General features: G+C 54.4%; 4 protein-coding genes across 4 annotated transcripts; 3 read left to right on the top strand and 1 right to left on the bottom strand.

Annotated features, from left to right (window-relative positions):
- Positions 1-229: 229 nt before the first annotated feature.
- BO85DRAFT_416056 (cytochrome P450) lies at positions 230-2,001 on the top strand (the record flags this gene model as incomplete). Its single annotated transcript, XM_025657717.1, has 2 exons — positions 230-434; positions 509-2,001. 2 exons carry the CDS (start codon positions 230-232, stop codon positions 1,840-1,842), a joined length of 1,539 nt encoding a protein of 512 aa, XP_025518465.1. The 3' UTR covers positions 1,843-2,001.
- Positions 2,002-2,319: 318 nt separating this feature from the next.
- On the bottom strand, positions 2,320-3,290 carry fma-AT (acetyltransferase fmaC; the record flags this gene model as incomplete). The annotated part of the gene is made up of 2 exons (XM_025664950.1): positions 2,320-3,120; positions 3,180-3,290. The coding sequence occupies 2 exons, from the start codon at positions 3,288-3,290 to the stop codon at positions 2,320-2,322; spliced, it is 912 nt and encodes a 303-aa protein (XP_025518466.1).
- A 1,075-nt stretch (positions 3,291-4,365) lies between these two features.
- Positions 4,366-12,537, top strand: BO85DRAFT_467046 (putative PKS-like enzyme; the record flags this gene model as incomplete). The annotated part of the gene is made up of 10 exons (XM_025662165.1): positions 4,366-4,768; positions 4,856-4,973; positions 5,070-5,601; positions 5,659-5,782; positions 5,876-6,470; positions 6,864-8,029; positions 8,139-10,836; positions 10,913-11,087; positions 11,159-11,467; positions 11,570-12,537. 10 exons carry the CDS (start codon positions 4,366-4,368, stop codon positions 12,443-12,445), a joined length of 6,996 nt encoding a protein of 2,331 aa, XP_025518467.1. The 3' UTR covers positions 12,446-12,537.
- Positions 12,538-12,674: 137 nt separating this feature from the next.
- On the top strand, positions 12,675-14,002 carry BO85DRAFT_447107 (steroid dehydrogenase). Its single transcript, XM_025659650.1, has one exon. The coding sequence runs from the start codon at positions 12,797-12,799 to the stop codon at positions 13,790-13,792; it is 996 nt and encodes a 331-aa protein (XP_025518468.1). The 5' UTR covers positions 12,675-12,796; the 3' UTR covers positions 13,793-14,002.
- The last annotated feature ends 689 nt before the right edge of the window (positions 14,003-14,691 follow it).

Consider the following 14,691-nt stretch of genomic DNA (forward strand, 5'->3'; position numbering starts at 1 on the left):
GATAAGCTTACATGATGAATACCATACTTATAAGATGGATGGAACCAGTATTTGATTAGGACGACCTGCATTAGTATGGTAATTGGATGTAGGTCATAAACTTATATTATGAGGTTGACCGCATCCAACATTTTCACTTTGCCAGACCTTCAACCACCGACGTGACTCTCCTGCGTCTTCGTCTCCTTCCCCTTCTCCTACATTCATCTACATTGTGAGAATCCACAAGATGAACCTTTTGGCACTAACTGTCACCGGCTGTCTGCTCTATATTACCGGCCTGGTAGTTTATCGTCTCTGGTGGAGTCCTTTGGCTCCCTTCCCAGGGCCCAAACTGGCTGCGGCCACTGGGTGGTATGAGGCCTACTTTGAGTTAATCAAAAAGGGAGGAGGGCAGTTCACATTCCATATCCGCGAGCTGCATGACAAGTATGGTAAGTAACCCATGACCTTGGACTATTCGTCTGCCAGAGACTGTGTCCAACTGTTTCTATTCTCAACAACACAGGCCCCATTGTGCGCATCAGTCCCACAGAGCTGCACATCCACGATACAGAGTACTACGAGACTCTTTACACCTCACAACGGGGGCTGGACAAATCGCCGCACGTGCAGGACCGTTTTGGTAGTCCGTTGGCCTCCTTCTCAACGCCGGAGCACAGTCTGCACAAGCGCCGGCGGGCTGCCATCGTTCCTTTCTTCTCCAAGCGGCGCACCTATGAGCAAGCGCCTATGATTCAGGCTCACGTGGACCGCATCACACACCGGTTAGCTACCGAGTATGCGGGCACAGATCGGATTGTCTGTACCAACGACCTGTTCAGTAGCTACGGGGCCGACGTGATTATGACCTATGCATTCAACCGCAGCTATGACTTCCTGTCGCGGCCTGACTTCACCTCAGCGTTCACTCGGGCGATTCAGGGGCTGAAGGACTTTGTGCATATTGCGCAGCAGTTCCCCATTATTGGAGCGCTGGCGCAGTCCTTACCACCGTCGGTGGTCAGCCTGGTCAATCCCGACATGAAAGCGATCGCACGCTTCAAGGAGGAGATTAGCGAACATGTCCGCCAGGTGCGCGACAACCATATGCGAGGGCGACATGACCTCAACCAGCGTGGCACCGTCTTTTTTGAGATGCTACATTCGGCGGAGCTGGCCAACCGCGTTGAGGAGACCTCATTTCCGCGCCTGCGCGACGAGGGCGTCGGTATCGTGGGCGCTGGCATTGAAACTACCAAGATGGCCAATTTGGTGACTGTCTACCACATCCTGGCCAACCCACCGATCCTTGCGCGTCTGCAGGCTGAGCTGACGGCCGCCATGCCCGACCCTGCGCAGCCGCTACTGCCCTTGAATGAGCTAGAGCGACTCCCATACCTGGCCGCTTGCATCCAGGAAGGCATCCGCCTCTCCTACGGCGTCACGATGCGCTCGCAGCGTATTGCCCGTGATGGACCCATCCAGTACAAAAACTGGACCATCCCACCCCATGTTATGGTTAGCATGGACACCTACCATACCCACAACGATGAAGCCATCTTCCCGGACAGCACTTCCTACAAGCCTGAGCGTTGGCTGGGCAATCCGCGCGGGCCGGATGGCCAGAAGAGTTTGTCCCGCTACCTGACGGCGTTTGGCCGCGGCACCCGCATGTGTATTGGGTTCAACCTGGCATACGCGTTGATGACAATCGTGCTGGCAGGGCTATTCCGGCGGTTGGACTTGGAGCTGTACGAGACGACGCGACGGGATGTAGACTGCTACCGGGATATGGTGGGGATGGACGTTGCACCAGGCAGCAAGGGAGTGCGGTTGCGGGTTAAGGGGGTGAGAGAATAGTCTGCTGATACAAAGGTATACATATCTGGATACACATAACTGCCAATCATCAACCAGAATATCGGCCATGTTTCAAGTCAATCTGAATTGATGCACCTGAAGAATTACACTATATATGCCAGTGCCGATAATGTCAAGCCACCATCAACTTTTCTTTTCACCTGATGCGAACCACTGTAGCGGGCAGCTCTGTGGCAGGCTTTTATGTCATGCTGCTTAGGTCCAAGTCTTTTATTAAGTAGTCTCACCGTAAAGATAGAATGTGGATAGCTTTTGGTTCTGTTGATATATTGATATTTCATTATATAAATCTCTTAAATAAATAAATCATCTCCCATTCTACATATCGAATGTTAATATGAGCTCGGTTACCATACTAATCAAAACATATACCTCCTTCGGTTGCTAATACATGGAGGGGCAGTACACTAGCTTTCTCGTATCTAAGGATAAGGGGATCATCGATCATTATTTTTCTTATAGTGTCCCCTGAATGACATTCTCCAAGAACCGGAACATTACCCCCATCAACCCCTCCAAATGCTCCCCCTGCACCACGTCCATATGCCCAACACCTTCTTGCAGCCACATCTGTTTGGATTCCCCTTTCATCTTGTCAAAGTAATGCCGTTGGCGCTCCGCCGGACTTAGCTGATCCAGCTCGGGGATCACCCACAGGCATGGTGTGGGAGCCACCATGGTCTCCCACAGAGGGAACGGCTGCCACATGATCAGCTTGTAGTAGCTCTGAATAGTCGTGCGATTGACATGGCCCGGGGCTAGCTCGCGGCCGGCGGTGACAAGGCGTCCGTATCGCTCACGATCGATGCCCGTGCCGAACCCGGCAGGGTTGGTGCCGTCCTTGCGCAGCATGGGGAGGTAGAAGGGTTCATTCCCGTGCAATTGGGCGGTGCGATCCTGCATGCACCGCGACAGCACTTGAGGTTGCTTGTCCGGCGGGAGAGTGAAGGCCGTTAGCGGTGCGACGGCGATGACGGCGCGGATGCGCTTGTCCAGCGCCGCGGTGCACAACGCCACGCTGGCTGAGAACGAGATGCCCCAGATGAAGATCTCTGCTGGGTCGACCCGTTCATGTGTCGACAGAAAGCTGACGGCGTCGCTGTAGTCAGAGGTCTGCTGGGACGGGTCAATCTCATGGCGCGGGCTGCCGTCGCTGGTACCGGTGTTGCGAGGTGAGTAGAGGAGCACCGTGTAGCCGTGCAGGTGGAAGTAGTGCGCCACGTCCGGCAGGCCGAGCATGCTAGGAAGGGAGTTGAACTTTTGGATAGGCTTAGTTCACGTAGGCAAGGCAGATGGCAGGGCAGATCAGTGCTTACTCCTGGAGTCATGATGATGGCCGGTCCGCGGGTTGGCGCGGGATACAGGCTGCCGCGGAGGGTGACGCCATCCAGCGTGGGAAAGGAAACGGATTCTTCTGGTAGGGTCATTATGAGCTATTGATTTTGCTCGTTGTGGCAATGGGGAAATGATGAGAGAGCTATTCGTCTATTTGAGAATGATGGGCGTAGTGTCAGACTCCTTGAGCTCTGCTCCAGGGAAACAAACGTCGTAAGCAACTAGTAAACTATGGAGCTTTCTAAATAGTTAGTCAGTTCGCGTATTTTCCCTTAGATCATTGAAGTATAATAGTATCAGAGGCAGTGTAATATAGCGTGCTATCCAATAGGTCTATTGAGTGAGCCAAGGTACTAGGAGATGCGGGTGAGACCAAGACCAACTGTCAGTGGTTGGAGAAGCTAGCACAAGTGTTGTACGGTCATTATCATCCTCCCGTCTCTTTTTCCTCCCTCACTGCTGCGGGTCTCTACCCCGACTAAACAGCAGCAGCCGGCGGGACAACAACCGCATACAGACATTAGTGACTCTCTATGGAGCAGTGCTTTGATCAGCCTGCGGTGGGGGGTGAGGGCCGTTTTTGAGGGCCGTTTGGGGGTCAGTTGGGGGCCAGTTCCCTTACTCTCTCCTCTTTGAGATTAGCTGAATGTAAACGAAATGACATGCCATTCAACTCTAGCACATGTGCAGTGTCTCAATGAATAGGGACTCCCGCAGAGGATCAATAGAATGGAGCTGTCAGCACTAAATACTAGTTTATCTTGGCCCACGGTCCCTTCTGCCCCATGGACCCACAGCTAGGCTCTTTGGCAGCGGCTGGGGTGCAGTTTGGGGGCCATTTTTATTTGTCTTTCCTTTTTCAATACAGTGGGACTGTAAATCAGTGCTACACACTCATTAGTGGTCTACAAACTAGGTCTAGAAGAATCGTAATGGGGACGTCAGAGCACTACCCGGTTTCCATTCAAGAATATTACACGGTAATAACATTACATACGTCATTACGTTACAGTAAGGATTATCTTGGTGTTTTCTCGTCGAATTAATACAACTATATCAAAGCATGTCAAATGTTATATAAAGGGGCAATTGCTATGCCATGCATGCAATATCCATTTCACGGGAGATATTTCCAACGTCGGACATATCCTTTTCTTATTTTTCATAATGCAGACCACACAGTCCCCACAACAACCACTAGCAGTGGTGGGAATGGCTTGTCGCCTTCCCGGCAATAGCAACTCTCCCACCGCTCTCTGGCGTTTCCTTGAACAAGGCGGCATCGCTAGCACCGAGCCCCCATCCTCTCGCTTCAACCTCCACGGCCATGAGGATGGCACCAAGCGCATCCGTACCATGCGCTCTCCTGGGGGCATGTTCTTAGAGAACATCGACCCTGCTGACATTGACGCTCAGTTCTTTGGTCTCTCACGGGCCGAGGCCACCGCCATGGATCCCCAGCAACGGCAGTTGCTCGAGGTCGTATACGAAGGGCTGGAAAATGCTGGTATCACATTGGAGTCTCTCCGGAATCAGCCCGTGGGCTGCTTTGTGGGCTCGTATGCGTCCGGTAAGCACTGGTTTCCCGACAACTCTCAAACGTGGAAGCATAATAACGTGCGTTATTACATGAGTTGCTGACTTCGCTCGTATTCAGACTGGGGTGATATGCAGGGTAGAGACCCGGAGGACCGCGTCCCCAATGCCACTGTTGGTGTTGGGCGTGCCATGCTCAGCAACCGGCTGAGCCATTTTCTGAATATCAAGGGGCCGAGGTGAGTTGTCGGAGCCCTGGTCGCACCGGTTACGAGCAGGGAGGAAATGGAAAGCCAAGGATGTGAACGGGTGTGACTGACCGACTTCCAACGCAGTATGACCATTGATACGGCCTGCTCCGGCAGTTTAGTCAGTCTAGACATTGCCGCTCGATACTTGCAGACCGGCGAGATTGATACTGCCATTGTAGCCGGCTGCAATCTGTACATGAGTCCCGAGCACTGCATCGACATGAGCAATCTGTCAGGTGCCGCCTCGCCTTCGGGCCGGTGCCATACCTTCGACGCCAAAGCCGACGGTTACATCAAGGCTGAAGCAGTCAACATGGTCATTCTCAAGCGCTTACCCGATGCCCTGCGCCAGAACGACCCCATCCGCGCCATTGTGCGGGGAACCGCCACGAACAGTGACGGCTGGACCGCCGGTATCGCTAGTCCCAGCCCCGAGGCGCAGGCCGCCGCGACCAGACAGGCGTACCGGAATGCAGGCATCTCTAACCTCAATGACACAAGTTATGTCGAGTGTCATGGCACGGGCACTCGCGCGGGGGATCCGATTGAAGTCAACAGTGTAGCCTCTGTCTTTTGTGCCACCCGCACAGCAGAGCGGCCCCTACTTATCGGCTCGGTAAGTCCAGCTACAGCGTCTGCATTCAACAATGACTAACCGCTCGTGGTTGCTTAGATTAAAAGTAATGTCGGTCACTCAGAGCCAGCTGCAGGACTCTCTGGGTTAATAAAAACGATAATGAGCCTGGAAAAGGGCTGTATCCCCGGCAACCCTACTTTCGAGACACCCAACCCGGCTAGTAAGTTTGGCGGCGCTCTTTGAAATCAAACCCTTGGTTCTATTCTAGCATTCGAACTTACTGCTTCGGGGTCCAGCTAACATTAAGTTTCAGTTAACTTCGAGGCCCTCAAAACTCGTGCCTCTCGGCGAACGATCCAATGGCCGGATGTGCCGTTTCGCCGCGCCAGTGTCAACTCCTATGGATACGGCGGGTCCAATGTCCATGTCATCCTAGATGAGGCTGGTACGTCGGTGCCTCCATCAGAGGCCTCATTCAAATCGTCATACTTGACGGATGACGACGATTTGTTTGCGGATCAGGAGCAGGAAAGCTCCCACCTGCTGGTATTTTCGGCCAACGACGAGGCCGCGCTGAAAGCAACGGTACAGCGCCTGCAGATGCACCTGGTCAGGCCGGAAGTACGAGTCTCATTACCGGACCTCGCCTACACTTTGTCGGAACGGCGGACTCGTCACTTCCACCGCGCATATCTCGTCTCTAACACCCCCACAGTCGATCAGCATGCCCTGATCTACGGTAAGCCACGGTCCAACGTTCCAAAAGTGGGCTTTATTTTCACCGGTCAGGGATCTCAATGGCCGCAGATGGGGAAGGCCCTTGTCGATACGTTCCCGTCTTCCCAACGGCTGCTGCGGCACTTGGACGCAGTGCTGCAGGCGCTTCCCCATCCTCCCCAGTGGAGCTTGTATGGTATGTCAAATTTTTTTCATGCCTTGCAGAATGACCCGGGTAGCGGGTCTTCCAGGGCCAGGAGTCGCTTTATATGGCCAGACTAACCCTTGCTAGATGAGTTGACATGTCCCCGATCATCGGACCATGTGCGCCAACCAGAGCTCTCTCAGCCACTGGTGACGGCCCTTCAATTGCTGATTATTGATCTTCTCAGCACCTGGTGCGTCCAACCCGCCAGTGTGGTGGGTCACTCGTCCGGCGAGATTGCTGCTTCCGTCGCGGCTGGTTTGCTGGAACCTGAAGACGCAATCCAGATTGCATATTACCGCGGTAAAGCCGCTGTAGATCTGCAGGATGATGTGCGACCGAAGCTGGGGATGATGGCGGCGGGTCTAAGCGATACAAGCCCTCTCTTACAGCAGATACTCCAGCGTCACTCTGGGGCCGTTGCTCTGGCCTGTATCAACTCTCCGCAAAGCGTGACTCTATCGGGCCACGTTTCAGCTCTTGAGACCGTGTGCCACCAGCTCCATGAGCACGGCCACTTTGCGCGTCTGCTGCAGGTGGACCTGCCGTACCATTCTCCCTTCATGGCTGATATTGCAGCCCACTACAAAAGCTTGCTAGACGCTAGGGGGCCGGGTTCGTCGTCTCCAGTTTCGCCGCGGCGCCGCGGTGCTAAGTTGTTTTCATCCGTCACAGGGTGCGAGATGCAGGGTTCAGTGGACAACGCGTATTGGGAAGCGAATATGAGATTACCAGTGCGCTTCAGCGAGGCAGTAGAAGCCATGCTGACCGATGCGGATCCTGTGGATTTCCTCATCGAGGTAGGACCCAGCGGGGCCCTGGCTGGCCCCGTCAAGCAGATCCTCAAAGCATTGCCATCCAATGGTGCTGGAATTGATTACCACGCCGCCTGCAGACGAAACGCTTTCGAGCCAACTGCATTGTTCGACGTGGCTGGACGGCTCTTCCTGGCCGACGGCCCGATCAATATCAATCAAGTCAATGCCACAGCCCGGGCCAAAAGTGCCCGTGACAGCAAACCTGCGGTCCTTGTTGATCTCCCAAACTATATGTGGAACCATGCCACTAAGTACTGGTGGGAAAGCCAGGCCAGCCGGGATTGGCGCTTCCGCCGGTATCCAAACCACGATTTGCTCGGTGGCAAGGTCCTAGGGACCCCGTGGACGGCCCCGGTGTGGAAGAAGCTACTGCGCCTGCCTGAGCTTACTTGGCTGCTGGACCACCGCATTGGGGGTCAGGTGCTTTTCCCGGCAGCCGGCTACATCGCCATGGCGGTGGAGGCAGCCTTCCAGATGGGTCAATCGCGAGGGTTTATCGACCAAAACTTGCAGGTTCATAACGTGGCGTACCGGCTTCGCAATGTCACCTTCATGAAAGCGATGGTCTTGGAGGAGGGCACCGACCAGCGCATCATGCTCACCCTCACCCCGAAAGACGAACGCGCGGATTCGTGGCACCATTTTACGGTTTTAACGCTACATGAGGACGCTACCACGACCCGCCATTGCTCTGGGATGATCATGCTAGAGACTCCTAACGATGAAGGTATGTTTACTCGTTTATTTCTGACTTTTCCCCTGTTGATATATAAATATACATCTACATCTGATGTTCAACGGTCGCATTTCTAACCCTCTTCTGCCATCCATCTTAGATGCTCCTTGGGAGGCTATTAAGCCATTGGAGTACCCCATGCCCGCACAGGCCTGGTACAAGGCCCTCCGGGATGTCGGCTACTCGTTCGGCCCTTCGTTCCAGTCACAACTGGAGGTCGAGGCGGTGGCCGGTCAGCGAACCAACCGAGGCTTGGTTTCCTTTTCAGAGCCCCCGTCTTCTTATCCTCAGTCGCCTTACTCAGTCCACCCCGTGGCGATTGATGGGTGCCTTCAGTCCGGAGCCGCCTCGCTGTGGCAGGGCATTCGCAGCGCCGTGGGCGGTGCTCTGGTGCCTGCCGTGGTAGATGATCTTCTTATCAACGCCCGGGACGTTGCGGCAGTGCCAGTTGCGGTTGCAGCAGCCTCAGCTGAGTTCTCTGGAGTGGGCAGCCCCGAGGAAGCCCACAACTACCAGTCACATATACAGGTCTTTGACCCGGCTAGTAAACGGCTACTGCTTAAGGTCACGGGCTTGTGGTACCACAAACTCGACGCTAGTCCCGAGTCCCCTGAAAGGCAGCATACCTTCATGCGTTTGCACTGGAAGCCGCAGATGTCCACCTTGAGCGATGGGCAGATACGTGGGCTGGTTCAGGCTCCTCATTCGCTGCAAAAGCCCATGCCACACCACGATTCATCATCACCATCACGAAAGCAGTGGACCCTTATGGAGCTCCTCCTGCATGAGAAGCATTCCCTTCGAGTGGTGGAGTTCAGCACGCTGCCGTTTGAGGAAAGTGTCGGGCGGGATATATTCGATGGCGATCTGTCCCTCGGCGAGGGAAATTGCAAATACCAGTTCATGCCGAAAAATCTGGCTTCGCTGCGTGCCTCGCAGGCCTTGCTGTCGGAAAAATACCCTCAGGCCCAGATGAACATGCTCGATGTGACCAAGCCTGATGTAGATCTGTCCATGCTACCTGAGATGCTTGATTTGGCGATCCTTCAGCTGGGACCCGTCTCTAGCGCCGACCTGGCGAATGCGCTGGCTAATGTTAGGCGGGCCATGACACCGACAGCCTATCTGTTGGTTCTAGGAACGTCCCTGGTCGATGTCACGGAGGATACTGGCAGCGCGTCAGTCATCAGCGGTGAGGACAGCGATTCTGGCAGCTCGGACTGGTCTATGATCGGAAGTTCATCGTCCCAGATTCTTGACTTTCTGCGTAGCCAAGGGTTCGAGCGAGTGGTTCCCCTTGCACAGGAAAGCTTGTCAGAGGACACGGTATTTCTCGCTCAGCTTTCATCGGACAAGACCATTGTCTCCCCTCCGCTTGCGACGACTTCAGAGGTAACAGTACTTCATCTCACCCTGGAGGATAAGCCACTAGTGAAACAGCTGGCTATCGCCGGGAAAGCGCCGAGCGAGCAACATCTACCCCTTCCCGCTGCGGCTATCGCGCCCAGCTCAGTCGTTGTGATCGTGGACGAGGTTTATTCGGCGACCCTGAGTGAGGTGACACCAATACAATGGCAGGCAATCCAGCACCTCACTGCGTCGGGCTGTAAGATTTTGTGGGTGACAAGCGGCGCCCAGCTAGATGTGACACATCCAGATCGCTCCCTGGCCTACGGCATGTCAAGGGTCATCCGTGCCGAAGACCCCTGCGTGAACATCACTCTGCTGGATGTCGAATCCGCCGTCAGCACTGGCTCCGTGGGAGCAATCTGCCGGACCATTCTCTCCCTTCAGCAGGGCCATCAGACGCAGGACCACGAATTCGTCGAGCGCGATGGGGTGGTGCACGTCAGCAGGGTCTACCCAGACACACAGATGAACGCAGACGCCGAAAAAGAAGACGCCATCACCACCGCCGCCGCTCTTCCGCCAGCTCAGCAGACCCAGAATCTTCACGAACATCCCTCGTGTGTGCGACTGGTCTGCCGACAACCGGGCAAGCTCCAATCGCTCTGCTTCGCCGAAGTCTCCAGCTCCCCCGTCCCTCTCCCGGATGATTTCATTGAAGTCGAGATGCATGCGGCGGGGCTTAACTTCAAGGATGTGGCGACTTGCCTGGGGATCGTGCCTGAGAATCCGTACCTCTTGGGTCTCGAGGGCGCTGGTGTGGTCTGTCGGCTTGGTAAGGGAGTCACCTCGTTTCACGTCGGACAGCGCGTCCTCGTCAACCGCCGTGGTAGCTTTGGCAACAAGGTCCAATGTCCCGTGCAGGGCGCGCACGCCATCCCAGACAGCATGAGCTTCGAGGAAGCTGCTTCCTTGCCGGTCGTCTACTTGTCCGTGATCCGCGGTCTCTTCGACCTGGCTAACCTCCAGCGCGGCCAGTCTGTGCTTATTCACTCCGCAGCTGGCGGCGTCGGGCAGGCCGCCATTCAGATTTGTCAGGCTATGGGTGCCGACATCTATGCCACAGTGGGTAACGACGCAAAACGCGCAGTGCTGACCCAGCAATATAACATCCCACCGGAGCGTATATACTCCTCGCGGACGGCGGCCTTTGCCCCACGCATTTGGGAGGCGACACGCGGCCGTGGCGTGGACGTCATCCTGAACACACTGACCGGCCGACTGCTGGACGAGTCGTGGCGCATTGTCGCGGCCGGCGGGTGTCTCGTCGAGCTTGGCAAGAAGGATATCCTCGGCCGGCGGTCGTTATCCATGGAGCCCTTCAATCGCAATGCCTCCTATCGCGCGTTGGATATGTCGCATGACAGTGTGACGCCACAGATCACGGAGCAGTAAGTCCAACCTCCTTCCCACAGTTAAGGTCAAGTTGAAGATCAGCAATCCACTAACCTCACGCTCGGCTATTAGACTCATGACCAAGATGTTTGAGCTGCTTGCTTCTGGCAGTATCAGGCCCATCGAGCCCCGCACTGTCTTCCCTTACCGGGACATCGCCGGGGCCATCCGGTACATGCGAGGAGGCGAACATATAGGAAAGATCATTATCTCGCGGGAGGCGCCGGACAACGATCCCAACGTGCCGGTAAGTACACCAAATCCCATCATTTTTCCTCTTCTTTCGATTACGGGTGATCACTGACACCCCAGGAACAGATTGTGCCTGCACCCACGCAGCTTCGGTTACGCGACGATGCCACCTACCTCATCGTGGGAGGGCTCCGCGGCCTATGCGGCAGTCTGGCCGTCTACCTCGCCTGCCACGGAGCCAAGCACCTTGCTGTGATGTCCCGCAGTGGCTTCGAGGATTCACGGTCACGCAGCGTAATCCGCGACCTCATCTCCCTGGGAACTCGCGTCGAGCTGGTGCAGGGCGACGTCTCGTGCCTCAAGGATGTGCGGCGTGCGTTCCGACAAGCCGTGAAACCAGTGAAAGGGATCATTCAGGGTGCAATGGTTTTGAAGGTATGGACATAGCTATTTGCAAGTGACTGAGCCCTTGAACTCACAGCCATTTGCCCCCCTCCCAATCAACGTCCACTTTACTAACCCCTGTACGCCATATAGGACAAGATCTACACCTCCATGACAGTCGATGGCTTCCGCGACGTCCTCCCCTGCAAGGTTTCCGGCACGTGGAATCTTCACGCGGTCGCTCAGGAGCAGGGCGGCGTTGACCTGGACTTCTTCACTCTCCTTTCCAGCATTTCCGGGCTGGTGGGCCAGAAGGGCCAGGCCAACTACGCGGCGGCCGGGGCGTTCCAGGACGCTTTCGCCACGTACCGGCGCGACCGTGGGCTGGCAGCTTGCGCTGTGGATCTGGGCGTTATTGAGGACGTCGGCTACATCAGCGAGCGCCAGGAGATTGCCACCCGGTTGGACATCAACATCTGGACGCCGATCAATGAGGCACTCTTGCATCGGATTCTGCGGGCGTCGATTCTGGATCAGCATAACGTGCAAGCGAGGGGAAACCCGACAGCCACGGCTCAGATCATCACAGGCATCCCTTTTCCCCAGCCGGAGGGCGCAATGCTGTTGCGCGATGCGCGGTTCGGGGCACTAGCGGCGAAAGAAGGGAGTGCGGCGACGGCGGCGGGGAAGCACGGCGGTTTGTCGCAGGAGATGCAGACGCTGCTCATGCTGCTGCAGACGTCGACAGCGGATCGGTCAGAGCAGCTGGCGGCCACAATCGAGGTGGTCAATCGGCACTTCATGCACAGTTTAGGGCTGGCGGAGCCGATGGAGGCGGCGAAGCCGCTGTCAGTGTACGGATTAGACTCGCTGGCGGCGGTGGACTTTCGGAACTGGCTGCGGCAGGAGCTGAAGGTGGTGGTCAGTACGTTGGAGGTGGTCGGGGCCAAGACACTAAGTGCCTTGTGTGAGAGAATTTTGAGTCGGTTGCTGGAGAATGCGGATGCCACTGTTGGGGAAAGAGGCTGATGGATGGATGTACATTATGTGTGTTGAAAGATAGCAAAGATCTGTATGTATGTAATGTATGTTGTATGTATGTATGTATTCCGTTCGGGGGGCTGTAACAGGGTGTAACCGATAAGTTATGGTTACCCTAGGTGTATATTACACGAATTGCGGGATATATCATGTAAAACGACTAACCACCCACCAGTGATGCGCAGGTCATGACTATAAGAACTAAAACTAAGCCATTAGTGTAGCTAGTCAAGGGTTTTATTTCTTATTTATGTCCTCAATCCCGTCACTTCTCTCCCCCAAAAACATCGCACCTCCTCATCTCTGCTTGCCCATTTTCCTCTCTTCGGGATAAACACCATGGTCCTCAATCTCTTGCGCCGCGTCTGGCCGCAAACCTTCCCTGCCAAACCGACCCTGACTTCAGCCAACCTCCCTCCGCAATCCAATCGCGTGGTGATCATCACCGGCAGCACCGCCGGCATCGGCCTGGAATTGGCGCGCATTCTGTACTCCGCCGGCGCCACTGTCTACATCGCCGCCCGTAATGAACAAAAAGCCCAGGCCACCATCCAAGCCCTCACAGCAGAAGACCCCACTGCTTCCGGCAAACTGATCTTTCTGCCCCTTGATCTCTCGGATCTCACCACCATCAGTCCTTTTGTGACCCAATTTCTCGAGCGTGAATCACGCCTCGACCTTCTCTTCAACAACGCCGGTGTCGCATTGCAGCCCCTGACGCAGCGCACCGCCCAGAACCTCGAGCCGCAGCTCGGTATCAACTGTGCGGCGCCCTATCTCCTCACCACTCTGCTGTCAGATGTCCTCACCCGCACCGCCGCCCATGCACCCCCGGATAGCGTGCGGGTGATCTGGTCGAGCAGCATGATCGTCGAAACCCTGGCGCCGCGCGGCGGCGTGCCCGCCAAGGAACTCGATCACCCTTCAAGCAACGTGTACCGCAACTACGCGATCAGCAAAACGGGCAACTGGTTCCTGGCGGATCGGTTTGCCAAGAAGTTCGCTGCTGCAGCCGGCAAAGAAGAAAAGGCCGTGGTTAGCGTCACGGTCAACCCGGCCAACGCGTACACCGGCATTTATGACGACGCGCCCAAGCTGGTGGTGTGGATGTGCAAGCCCATCTTCTACACGGCCCGGGAGGGGGCCAACTCGCTGCTGTGGGCGGGTTGTAGTTCAGAGGTCACGGCTGCGGATAGCGGCAGGTATGTTATTCCGTTTGGCCGGTGGCATCCCTGTCCCCGGGGGGATCTGGTTGAGGAAATGAACAAGGGCGATGAGGGCAATGCGGTAGGATTGGAGAAGTGGTGTGAGCGTGTAACAGCAGATTTTCGGTAATCTTTTTTGCTATGATTGATACCCTCAGGTAACGTAACCGGCAAGCGAGTCGGCCAGGCAAGCCAGTCGGCCACCTGTGTATCCCATACTAATCTGATATTTATCTAACTCTAATATCTCACCCACTGTAAGTTCAATTACAATAGAATATTAACTGAAGCTATATATATATACTTTAAGAAACCAAATATCAAAAATATATAATATGAATCCTATCATAATATATATAATACAAGTTTGAAATAAATTACCAAAAAATACAGCGTAATATATTTTACTTGATTAAATATTGATATTTATCTTATAATATTTGTATAGTAATCTTAGATATATTCTAGTATGCCAGTTTCATTAGATAAATTTAAATATATAAAGTTTGGCTGTAGTATTACAGCTCAAAAATTGCTGGATTAGTATGGGATATACAGGTGGCCGACTGGCTTGCCTGGCCGACTCGCTTGCCGGTTACGTTACATCCCTGGAGAAGGTGGATAACCATCCTTGTAGGGGCTTACTTCTTTACACCTTGGCTTCTTTCTTCTCATTTTATTAATGAATGTCATCTTTCGAATTATCTTTCTGGCTATTGCTGTACTCAACTCTCATAGTAGTCTGGTAAGTCACTTGATACGACTTAGGATGACTGAGGTCTCACATCACCAGCACTTGATATATAATTCAGTACTAGTATTAACCTGCGCTGGAAGCCAGCTGTCCGCCGACCACATCGTCTGAAACCATAGCACCATGTTTTGTATTTATACCATTAGTGAGAAGGCTTATTATGGGTCAAGATAGATGGAGATACACATACTACTACTATCAATCGTTACGAAATAGTTAGCAGGCCCAAGCTTTGCCGGGTTATTACTTCAATCACCAGACGGCGAAAACCCTTT

Source organism: Aspergillus piperis (genome assembly GCF_003184755.1).
Source record: "Aspergillus piperis CBS 112811 unplaced genomic scaffold BO85scaffold_4, whole genome shotgun sequence".
In the NCBI taxonomy this organism is placed as follows: Eukaryota; Fungi; Ascomycota; class Eurotiomycetes; order Eurotiales; family Aspergillaceae; genus Aspergillus; species Aspergillus piperis.